This window comes from Ischnura elegans, chromosome X, assembly GCF_921293095.1.
Source record: "Ischnura elegans chromosome X, ioIscEleg1.1, whole genome shotgun sequence".
Lineage (NCBI taxonomy): Eukaryota > Metazoa > Arthropoda > Insecta > Odonata > Coenagrionidae > Ischnura > Ischnura elegans.
The window spans coordinates 13,448,319-13,461,185 of NC_060259.1; the positions used below are offsets into that span (position 1 = coordinate 13,448,319).

A 12,867-nucleotide genomic window follows, 5' to 3' on the forward strand; every position below is an offset into this window, starting at 1 on the left:
CTTCTCACAGCTCTACTTAATTCATTGACATCGGTGGAGATCCATTTTATAATCCCCATGGTATTCAGAAGGACTGATATAGGAAAATTGTTGATGGCTTTTAATTTATTTCGCCCATTCTGCTACTGAGTTGCTTCTTTAAGGTGTTTTCATTGTAGTTATTTCTGATCATATTTATACGATTTATGGTAGTAGTAGTTGATGTAAACAAGGTTTTCACTCTTTCAGTGCCTTTAAACAAAACTGGAGAATTCATTTTCAGAACAATATATTTTTTCTCTGTGAAAAAATTTCTTCTTGTTGAGACGAAAAATTTTAAATTAGCTCCCCATTTTCGCATGAATTTTACATTTTACACCATGATCATTACTACAACCGTTCCCTATGTAGTACAAATGAGTAAAAACATTTCACACATCAGATTACTTTGAAAAATTACACTGTCACTGTCCTTGGAAGCAAATGCTTTCAGTGCATTTCTTAATAGTGCAGATTTTGATGAATTCTTTACTTTTGCTATCTCTCTCACACTTTTGCCTTCATCACACTCCATCTTCACAGCTTCCAGAATGGTACAATTTGGCACTGACACCAGATCTGGATTTTTTCACTGGTACCATTCTGGACCACTAATAAGACATAATTACCTAATTCTAAAAATTAAAATGCCTTAAGGGAGGTCTGGGACATATCTGATGTCCCAGACCTCCCTTAAGGGCCATTCTGTATTTCGCATGTATTATTCGGCATGAAGAAGCAACTAGATGTTGTTATAATTATCAGTTATACACCCGAAGGACATGCAGTTTCATCGATGCTTCCAGCGAGAGGCAGTCATAATTAAAATAATAGAAATTTAAAGTTTAAGAATCTCACGAAAGTTAACAAAATTGGTGTGAAAACCAATATCCTTTTCTTTATTCACATTCAGAGAATTGAGCAAGGAGCCATTTTAGAAGGAAAAGCATTTGTCATGCATGTGAGAAGAGCAAGAGCTAAAAAAACGTAAATGAAGAGAGGGAAATTTTAACTGTCCCATTCCTCCCTTGTTTCCCACATACATATTGCGGCACATTATAGAAGCAGTGGAAGTTCTTCTATGCTATCACATTGAGATGGTTGATTTGGTAATATTTTATCATTGACATACTCCAATATGTGAAGTGCTTTCTTAGATGCTCTGATTTTTGGGATGTACGGTCTTAGGGCGGTGTCAGTTCCAAAGCATGTTTCCTTTGCTTCATAGAAATTACATAAGATAACATTTCCCTCTTCTTTGTCAATGACCTTATTCTGTAGTATATTCGGGTTCCTATCATGGGTTATTAATCCTTCGTGGCCTATCGAGATATTATTACTTTCTAAAGTCCTATAGGACATATTCTCCTGATCCGCGTTATCCTTTTTAATTTGTTCCTTTATTCGATGGAGTTCAAGGTTTGAGAGAAGGTTGCGGATAACTATTGCCCTTCTCCTATCTGCGAGGTTCATAATATAAGGGAACAGACGCGCCAGGATTTTGATTTCCGTAGTGGCGCGCGGGTGGTGCTTTATCTCCCACCTACCCTGCATATCTGCCGAGCATTCCCCGATCCGCCACCTGGAGACGCGGCGGACCGATGGCGGACGGAAAACCCCACGAGGGTGATTTTTATTATTTATGATAGGTAATTAAAAAAAATTATAATCATAGAAACAACGTATTTTGTCAATCTACCATCACCTCTGTGATTTCCGTTCATTATGATTTGACTTCAATGGAGCGAATATCATCACCCTCATCGAGTGTAAATAATTACTGCTAATATTTTATTCTGCGTCCGGTGGTGAATAATAGACTTTCTCCGTATTTAATCCTACACAAGAATTGCTAACTGAGATAATTACCCTTCTCATTGCAGTGGCTGTTGTGATTGCCTTCTTCCTGTGCTGGGCGCCATTTCACACTCAACGACTGGTGGCGATCTATGGCGCAAATAGTGACAACACTCCAAAGTACTCACATATGCTAAAGTTGTATGAGATAATCACATATATATCTGGCATACTATATTACCTCTCTACCACTATCAATCCGATTCTTTACAACATCATGTCTCACAGGTTCAGGGAGGCATTTAAGGTGAGTAAAAAAAGTTTATCTTTCAGGGTTGTGAATGATTAACCAGTGCCTTCAGGTGTCCCATACAGCACAAAATGAATAATATGTACATAATATTAAAATATTATGCGAATATTATGCCGCCACAATGGCATAAAATGTGCATAGTGTGTGCATAAAAAGTTCGTTTAAATGGTGTAATGTCCTCATAAAATGCGATACATGCGCATAATATGCGGAATATATGCACTGAATGGAATGGCATAACGTTTGCATATATACGGAATATAAGAGGGCATTATACCATACATGTACCTTTTATGTCCAGTCACTTTCAAAAGTTGTAGGACACAGTCTGTGGCGCCGCTTCTGCTTCTCGAGAAATTTTAGTTTCCCTTACTCTTTTTGTTTTCCTTGGTTACTCACCGAAAAGAATTCGTTTGCTGGTGAAGATATATGCACTCAGAGGGAGATGTTACTTGCAAATTGATCATTCTGTTTCGATTTATGTCGCATTTTATGATTATTTCGTGTGCATTAACTGTGTACGTACCCCCGTTTTCTTAGTTGGTTCGCATTGTACGCATTATGAATCTTCATTTTCAGTCATTTGTGGTTGTCTAGTGGCGTAAATGTGCAACTGTGATGGTGGGTATTGGGAGTTCGGGTCCCCGTCGCGTTAAATCTGCTGACATGTTTTTTTTTCATTCGTTCACTTGTTTTGTATTTCTTTATAGATTTTAAATTATATTAAATTCACTGCAACAACATCACATACTCTTTTGCAACTGTAATGAGCCACACAAAAGTGGTCTTTTCCTTTTAAGAATGGCTGCATTTTAAAGACATGGGATTCGGAAAAAAGGGTTACCGTCAATCGGTGGTGAAGGGCGGATAAAAACCCTGCGTCGATGTTCACCTACGATGGTAATTGCCTACGACTGGCTGCAAAGGACGACGCATAGCAGTTGACTCTTGCAAATGTTTCAATTGATTTCGATTGCTGTTGGATTTAACTGATTGACTGTTGTTTTTAAGATTTTCTGTAATGATCACATGATTGCTAGATTACACACAGAAGGCTAGCCGGTGTTACAGATGAGATTACTTAACTTGGCCTGGGCATTAAAGTACTCGTGAAAGACCGGTGGGAAAGAGTCACTCTTTACCTTTCATTATTAAGCACATTATATTCTGGGTAACTTAAAAATAAAGCTTACACTATTTTTTTATTTATACTGTGTCTTGTAAATGAAGTTAAACAAGTAATAATTTGACAGAAAATGTAGTAACCTAATTATATAGTCTGAAATATAAAATATTTTTCAGTTTCCCAATGCATTCGTTAACCTGCTCTCATTTAGAGATATATCCAATACACTCTAATATATACTTATGAATCACCTTGTATCATAATAGACAAAACAATGGACAAGTTTCTTTGCCATTATTGACTTGAAAGAATTTGTTTCATACCGTGTATTCCTCATCCTCTATAATTCTTTTCTTCCTTGTCATATGCTGCGAAAAATTTCTCGTCAGCGAAAATGGTTGTCTCAAAAAGTATATTCGCTAAATGAATTTTTCCCGCTGAATAAAAGCCTCGAATGTTTTTGTCAGCCTGTTAAGTATGGCTTTATTTGTGGAGTTGAACACTATGCTCCATCACCCGCCTTCCAACAGTTTCGTAGCTGCATTCAAATTGCGCCTCCCTGGAAAAGGCAACTTCGCTACCGACAGGGAATTATCCTCGATCGCATGGAGAGTCCTGATGTCCTCCAAATTGCGGGTGGCTTGAGGTCTGCCGCTCCTTCGCCCGTCTATCAGCGACTCGTCGCTTTCCTTGAAACGCCTTACCCAGTAAGAAACAGTTTTCCGGGAAAAATTCAGCAGCCCAGCTATTTAGGCCATAGAGGTTCCTCTCTCTCTCCAACCTCTATGATTTAGACAACTGTTTTGCCGCCCTCTACCATGCCTGCTATCTTTCCGCGTAAGGCTGGACTCAACCGCGTGCTCCTTTGCTCTTCCATAGCTTAGAGGTTCAAGACTGGTTATGAATTATCGATGAAGCTTTTTGTGAACCACGTGCTTTCCTTTAGTTTGATATTCCATTGTTCATGGTTCCCAGGTCCTGTTTCCATGATAACCAATTCGTGGAGAAGTGGTAAGAGCGTTCCATTGGTATGAAAATCTATGACTTCTATGTATTTATCGTCATCATTATGATTCAGTACTTACTCAAAGTTTATTAAGAGTTTTTGTGTTTTTATTCTAATATATGACTATAAGCTAGAAGAAGACCGGTGAAAATGAATATTTTAACGTGCCTTTTCGTACGCTTTTTTTGCTCGCATTGCCGTGGTTTACGGTTCCACGGTTCACTTTTCCATGATTATCACTCCAAAACTAATGATTAATCATGCACTAGCGTTCATTTGAATTAACGTGGTGTCATGGTATGACCGTTGATTTATTACCTGGACCCGGGTTGTAATCCGTGGGTGCGCATATTTTTTCAGGTAACATTTTCTCAACCGCGGACAAGTTTAGTATACCAAGGAGATAATAACAATTGTGCTTGTTAATTTCCTTATTAAAAGGAGAATTTAGATTATTTAAAAAAAAATGTATTATAGCAACTACAAGTGGATACAATATAGGACTCGTGTGGGACTGAAATACTAAAAAATGCGCTTGACCTATCGCAATGACGATATAAAGGTGTGTCACTGCATTAAGTGGTGAGATCTTCAGGCCTTCTATGTTTTGCATTCACAATAGGGTATAACAACAAGTTTTCTTTTTCAGCCCACCGATTAATTGGACGAATCCGTTCTTAGAGATTGGTTTGATCGTTGCATTAATTGAGAACCAGAGAACACATTCAACTTGAAACCATAGTGAAATACAATGTAATCATCATGAAGGCTACTTACGCTACGTAACTCAGCTAAGACATCATATAATGACGCACAAAAAGGTGAATTGACCAATATCGATGATCACAAAATGCACACACTCTACAAAGGTGAATATAATTTTTAAATCTGACAGCACAACCGAGAAAACCGAGGAGTCTGCGAGGTAAATGACTTCTAGTAAGTAATTATGATCAATATTAATCTAAAAAGAATAATTACTTTCCTGTAATAAAACGAAATGTGTGACTCCTTGCACCAGTCTTTGTACTCTTCAAGAACGCTGACACCCGGTTATATCCGCCCTTTACCACCGGGTTATGGTTACCCTTATTTCCGAATCCCTTGCCTTTTAAATGCAGCCATTCTTAAAAAGGAAAAGACCACACTTGCCCTACTCACTTTTATGTGGCTCATTACAGTTGCAAAAGAGTATGTGATGTTGTTGCAGTGAATTTAAAATGATTTAGAATCTATAGAGAAATACAAAACAAGTGAACGAATGAAAAAAAAACATGTCAGCAGATTTAACGCGACGGGGACCCGAACTCACAAGACCGACCATCACAGTCGCACATTTACTCCACTAGACAACCACAAATGATTGAAAATGAAGGTTCATAATGCGTGAAATATGAACCAACTAAGAAAACGGGGGTACGTACACAGTTAATGCACACGAAATAATCATCAAATGTGACATGAATCGAAACAGAATGATCAATTTGCAAGTAACATCTCCCTCTGAGTGCATATATCTTCACCAGCAAACGAATTCTTTTCGGTGAGTAACCAAGGAAAACAAAAAGAGTAAGGGAAACTAAAATTTCTCGAGAAGCAGAATTGGCGTCACAAACTTTGTCGTAAAAATTTTGAAAGTGATTGTACATATTACACACAATTTATACCATTTATAAGGCTTAATAAACATTTGCATATTTTGCATATATAATATACTATCATTTATGCATACGCTTGTATCTAGACCAGGGGTTCCCAAACTTTTTTGTACCACGCCCCCCCCCCTACACATATCAGCTTTCCATTGTGCAATACCCTATTTCCACGGTGCCGTACATACCAACTCCTACTTGTACAAGTACTTGTACTCGTACAAGTATGTGCCTACTTGATACGGTGAGTAGGTAGATTTTTTTGTTCACTGTTGAATGCGGTAACGCAGAATGGAAAGATTCAATAATTGTACGTATCTGAGAAAATTCTTTTTGTAATTTTTTTTATTTCATTTGGGTGTCACGCCCCCCCAGGGGGGCGCGCCCCCAGTTTGGGAACCCCTGATCTAGACCCATGTGCGGACAAATAGCATTGATGTGGAATGGTGTATAAGTGCATATTATGCCCATCTTTACTATTTATAAGCACATTTTATGTACTTACAATGTACATAGTAAATATTGTGCACAATTTATACCTTTGATGTGGGCTAATATATATTGGCGCAATATTTGAAAACTATATAAATAAACAGAATGATTGCCGGAAACGAGGAGAAATATAATGAATCATTCATCTTGAAATTGCATACATTGCACTAGAACAGGGCATAATCCTCATACCTTCAGCGATATATTAAAAATTTACGTATACACAAATTTACAAATATTCAGATTCATATCATCGCAAAGTTGGTTGAAATAACATACAAATGATATCTAAAGGCAAACATTCATACTTCCATAATCGTTACTAAAGAAATTGATATTAGAAAGCACAAAGTGTGTCATACGAATTCCCAATCACAGCACTCGCGATGATTCCTTCCATGATATCCGCGTGGGTGGACATATATAGGGTTTTCTCTCGACGAATGTATTTTAAATGGTCCAGAATGTGATTCCAAGCCACAAAAAGGTTTTCTTATTGCATTATTACCTCTCTGGAAGTCGTAGATTTGTGGAGAAGTAAGTGATATCTGTGGTATCTTCAGGAATAAAGTGCAGCCCACATTCTCGATCGGTTATTGCCAAAATCTTTTCCTTCCTTGGGATAGCCTTCCTCCATTTTTTCAAGCTGGGACTCTGGCTGAAAAAGTATCGTCATAATATATACATTTTCGGTATATAAAGAATTAATTAAAAATTAACTAGGAATTAACGCACAAAAGGATCATAATGACAATAGGTTTGCTTGCAACCTCAATGGCAGACGACAATGACTCACGTGTAACACGTGATTATTCACAAATTATGTATGTTCTTCACACCCTGAATTTAATATCACATAAAGTTTCGTAACGTTCGCAGTTTACTCTGCAAATGAATATTTTCCTTATTTCCAAATGGGAATATTGTGGTCTGACTAGGCAGGCAGCTTCGTAGCCATTTTGCCGTTAGTTGTTATGGTGGTGAATTGAACTTCTCTTGAAAAGTGTAAGATTATTCAGGAAAAAATGGGTTTACGGAACTCTTTTGTGTCAGGGTTCTGGAAACGCATGTACGAAGAGGAATGATTAAAATATAATTTTTCACAATTTTTCATACACATGATGTATAGACATCGATTGTTACGGATAAATTTTGTTTTACATACGGATTGTTATAAATATCCAATTGATATTTTGTGCTGTGTGGGATACATCCATAAGAAAATATGTAGATACATATTATGTAAATATTATTTACAGTTTTCGATGGCATAATATTTGCATACAATGCATATTATTCACATATTATGTACAGAATCGACGGAATATTATTTGCAGTTTATTCGAATCCATTTATGCAATTTTTATACGGTATAAATTTTGAGTGTAATCTGTGGGTATCTATGGAGGCCCCGAATAATTTTTTGTTAAACAGTTTATTTGTGACGTAAACTAATATAAATATTACCTAAAAATAAATATACTTAAAATATCTGGTAGGGGAGACCGGGGCACGTTGGCCATAGGGGCAGGATGGCCCAGTCGAGCTAATTCATACAATAGACACTGAATCGTGCTAGGAATCTATCAGAATGTTGGTAGCACACTTCTCCTTTCTCCACAAAACTATTATGACTGGCGGAGCAGTTTTAGACAAGTTGTAGTGATTAATTGTATTTGCGCGTGTTTCAGTAAAATTCTACTCCCAGGTTAAATGTGTGTTATTTAAGTTATGTTCAATTTGGGCGCAATACTTGAGTACTATAATTAAAGGTCATAGTTTAAGGATAATTTCTGCGTGGCATACAATCTAAATTGCTTCAGTGAATTTTGTAACAAATAGAATTTATAGTAAAAATGGCGATGGGGCAGGTTGGCCCAGCGACGACGGGGCACGTTGGCCACCCGGCGCAACTGCCCCATCCTATGCATTCCTTCGTCAAAAATGGCCTAATTTTGAAAAGACGGTCACTTCCATCATTAATTGAGCTGTCATTCAGGTATAAATGACTTAATATTGTTTCAAATCGGTTACAATGCATGCTTGCCGACAAGAGTGTGGGCATGTACATTTGGTTAAGTATTGTTACCTTTTTGGACCAACGCATACGTTTAGTAGGGTATTTATCGTAGCATGACATTAGCATTACATGTCATATTGCCTGACATTAGCATGTCATGCGTTCCTCATTCTCCAAAGCTATATTTACATTTTTCTGGTTAGCATATATGTCACTGTTTATGCAAATGTGCGTAAGCAGTTCTTCCGAGAAAAATGAAAAAAAAAGCCTAGTGGACTTACGCATTTTTTTGCCTCTTCAGTAGGAAGAATTGGATTACAATTTCAATTGAGCTCGAAAGCTGGATTACCCCTTCCCAACTTACATGGTTAATTTTCTGTTACATTTGAGGGTAAGCTTGCATCAATCAAAGCTTGTCAACTCCAGAGGTGTCGCTGGGTCTGCAATTCGTCGTCTTTGGGAGCGTTGGGTTGCGTCTGAACGTATAGACACAAAGTCTCAAATTAAATTCAAAGAGGCTACTAAAATATAAGCACATCGGTGAAGACAGACATCTATTTGAACGTAACATAGTATTACGAGGTAGGGCCTGTCAACTGGAGCTAAAAAAATAAATTACGCGCGTCCGATACAGGAAAATGAAGATTCAGTGTGCCTAAAGTGTGCCTTTTTCGACGGTCAGCCTAGAGCACAATGTATTCAGTGCTTAAACTGCAAGCTTTGGGCTCATAAGGCATGTGTGAACAATGAAATCCGCGTTATATTTTACAAGTGCAATAACTGTGCTGATCCTTTGTATCTGGACAGTAACAAAAGTTAACTGGTTTGCATTAACACGCTATAAATCCTAATAATTTAAAGCTTTCCCGTTGTTTTACTAAAATGGTTGCATATATTGAAATATATTTTTGATAGCTATTAGTTTTATTCTGATATCCTAAAATCATACTAGTTTAGCTTATCAAAATATACATGGGCCAACGTGCCCCAGCCGCTGGGCCAACTTACCCCGATGTAGGGGCAGATTGGCCCACCTGTCATATGCCCAGTATTTATTTATTTTTTAAAATTTATAACTCATATATTCAAGTTTAATCATTGCCATCCAGATTCAGAAAGACTGTTCCACAATTTAGCAATAATTTCATAAATTTAAATATGTATAAATAAATAATATTTAAAAATGAAAAAAAAATCGGGCCAACGTGCCCCGGTCTCCCCTACAACTAACCGACTGATGGGTATTTTTTAAACGGATCCGAATGCAAAACAAAATTAATCGCTCGCAAGAGCCTGCCACCAAGATATCTTGTGGCAGGAGTCTCTTGTTAGCCTCTGCAACTAGATGCCAATTATAAGGATAACATAGTCGAAATTATAGCTGAGGATATGGATTTACTACGGAAGTTAGACATCATAAGATGCGATTGGTGATAGCATAAGCAGAAAGGCTTCATATTTTTGGAATTCTGGCATATTACAGGAATTTCACGAAATGGGGATGAATAATCAGGTATCTATTTTTCTTTGTTCTCTGATTTAAATTTCTTGAAAATTATTTTTTCAGGAAACGGTTTGGGCCTGGTGCAGTAGATGCCGTAAAGAAAACCGCCGGCCTTACAACAACTTGCCACAGAGGCTTCAGAGGCCTTATAAAGCTGGCGAGACGGAAAGTCCACCAGGCAACAGTGGATCTTCTAGCCGCGGGTGCGCGGATGCTCGTCGGGAGCACGTGGCGTCCGGCCCCTTCACCGTGGACGCGCCGCCGCGATAAAATGGCGGCCGCCGCACACGTGGCTCTCCCTTCGCCCGAAGCACCCTGGCTCCTGATTTGCTGCTTAGTTCGTCGGGGCTTCGGATTGCCGGCCGCAGCCGAATGAGCCCTAAGCCGGCCGCCATCTCGTGCATTGTGCGAGAAGAGAGGACTGCTCGGCCATCGACTCTCGGGTCATGACATTGGCCTCATGTGCCACTCTATTGCAAACTCCTGGCGGAAGGCAAATCCTCTAGCCCGGCCTTCAGCCAAAATGTTTACAGTCGTTACGTTCGAAGAAAATGCATACCTAAGTCATCCCTTTAGTTCCGATCCCCACCCTCCCTGTCGATTTCTGTAGCAATAAAGTCTGTTCATTGTCTGTCAGTTGGCTGTTCGTTCCCTGTTCCCTGACCAAGAGAGAACAGGCAGGCGACTGTTCGTAGAATGTAAATTGGAACGCCTTGTCTGTTCCTTGTCTGTGAGAAAAGGGTTACTTGTCTGTTCCCTCCCTGTTAAGAAAGCGGCATTCTCTGTTCCTTACCTGTTGGACCACAGACAATGAACAGGCAGGGGACTGTGCGCTGTCAGTTCATTGCCTGTTTTCTTAGGTTGTTTGTTCCCTGTTCCTTGACCAAGAGAGAACAGGCAGGCGACTGTTCGTAGAATGTAAAATGGAACGCCTTGTCTGTTCCTTGTCTGTGACAATGTGGGAAGATGGTTATTTGTCTGTTCTCTCCCTATGCGCATACTTTGTTCCTTAACTGTTCGCTGTTGCTAAGTTGGACATAATAGACAAGAGATAATTTATGTTAAAATAGAATTAAAAGTTGAAATTCATTTGAATGATTGTAAGAAAAAAATTTATTGTGCTTTTCCACATATTCCATTAGTTATAAAAATCTTGAATAGTTGCAGAAAAGCAAGCTTTGTCGACATCATTAACAGAACAACCACTACATCAACAAATATTTCACATGCCTTCATCAAAGAAATATGTACTTCCTTAAATTAATACAACTCGGATTCTGCACTATGTCAATATAATACGTGTGATTTTAAAAGAGAAACACGCATTTAAAGAATATTTATGAACACGATGATTTCACTTCTCACAAACAAACCTACAAGAAAGACAGTCCTCTGACAATGTTTGTTGGTTCTTATTGGCAACGTAACGCACATACGCATAATACAAATACAATACAAATCTCAGTACTTGCTCAAAAAATTAAGAGACACAATAAATTATTAAATAAACACACTCAAGAACAAATATCACTTCACGACTTTCACTATCACTGAATGGATGCACGAATTACTTAATTCGTCACTGCGGGCATTTAGCACAGGTTAAATAATAATCAAATAAATAACTATTTTCTCCGCAACCAACAACTTCACCACAACACAGTCGACCATGTGCTCGTAAACTGTCCGGATAACGGTATCGGTTATTGGCGTCCTTTGCGTTTGCTATCTTCTATAGGTAGGTAGCAGCACCACGCTATCTTTCCGTCCTTGTTGAGAACCTGTTCACTAGCTGTTCACTGTTTTCTGTTCGTACCCTGTACCGTGAAACGGACTATGAACCGACCCTTGCCTGTTGACTGTCCGTTCACTATTGTCTGTTCGTTCACTGTTGTCTGTTCGTTCCCAGTCCGCTGAAACCACAGAGTACATACTCTTTGGCTGAAACATACGGCCCCTGCCTGTAATTGGCGAAGTAAAGTATTTAACGTGCGTAAGCCGAGCAGATAGCTAATATAATTTGCGTGCTCACTTCAATAACCGTCATCCGTGGTTGATGGTAATCGTGATAATGAATTCAACCGTATATAATTACTGCTTAAGTAGATGATATTTTCTTTGGATTCAATCAAACTTCCTTGTACTCAATTAAATTTGGATTAATCCAAATTGTTGTCCAAATTCCGAAACTTAAAACAATTGTTCGTACGTTGTTCATAATCTGTTCTCAAAATCTCCAAAAGGTTCCAAACTGACAGCGAACAGGCATCATTTTTACGTAAATCGTTAGGGTGTTTAGTGTTTGTTCACTGTTGTCTGTTCATTCCCTGTTCGGTGAAACATACTACCAACCGGCCCCTGCCTGTTAAAAGCTTGTTCACTATTGTTCCCGAAATGCTTGTTGCCTGCCTGTTAAGGAACAAGCTGCAAACAGAGTACAAACTGTTGGTAGGCTGTTCGTAAGTTGTTCCTACTTGTGAGTGACCCGAGATTGTTCGTTGGCTGTTTATACTCTGTTCACTAATCTCCAACAGGCTATCAACAGACTTCAAACGGACAGCGAACAGGCATTGTTGTTTCAGAAATCGACAGGGAGCTCCATCATGTAGGATTTACACTGAATTATAAATGTAACTCTGCCCATGAGTGTATACAAGCGCCATAGTGTCTCGATCACTGTTTTCAGCCACCACAATATTTTGTCCTTAGATTGTTTAAAATTTCATCTTATCAAAATACTTGTAAGATATGTCCTCAATCAATCATAATCTACACCGACATCGATGCCAAACAACGATCGCTCATTCCTTCAAAACCCTACAAGACATTTTTACTGATTGAGAGGTTTTAGCTTTTGAACATTCAATAATTTACCAACTCTTATAATCTTATGACTCAAAGAATGCGATGTTCATTCACAGGCTGTAACATTCATCATT

General features: G+C 38.5%; 1 protein-coding gene across 1 annotated transcript in view; it reads left to right on the forward strand.

The window, feature by feature from the left end:
• LOC124171596 (pyrokinin-1 receptor-like) overlaps positions 1 to 10,522 on the forward strand; it is a 47,537-nt gene extending 37,015 nt beyond the window's left edge. The window contains exons 2-3 of the mRNA XM_046550771.1: positions 1,902 to 2,122; positions 9,992 to 10,522. Of these exons, the coding sequence (XP_046406727.1) occupies positions 1,902 to 2,122; positions 9,992 to 10,198 (428 nt within the window). The 3' untranslated portion in view covers positions 10,199 to 10,522. The remainder of the gene's footprint in view (positions 1 to 1,901; positions 2,123 to 9,991) is intronic.
• The last annotated feature ends 2,345 nt before the right edge of the window (positions 10,523 to 12,867 follow it).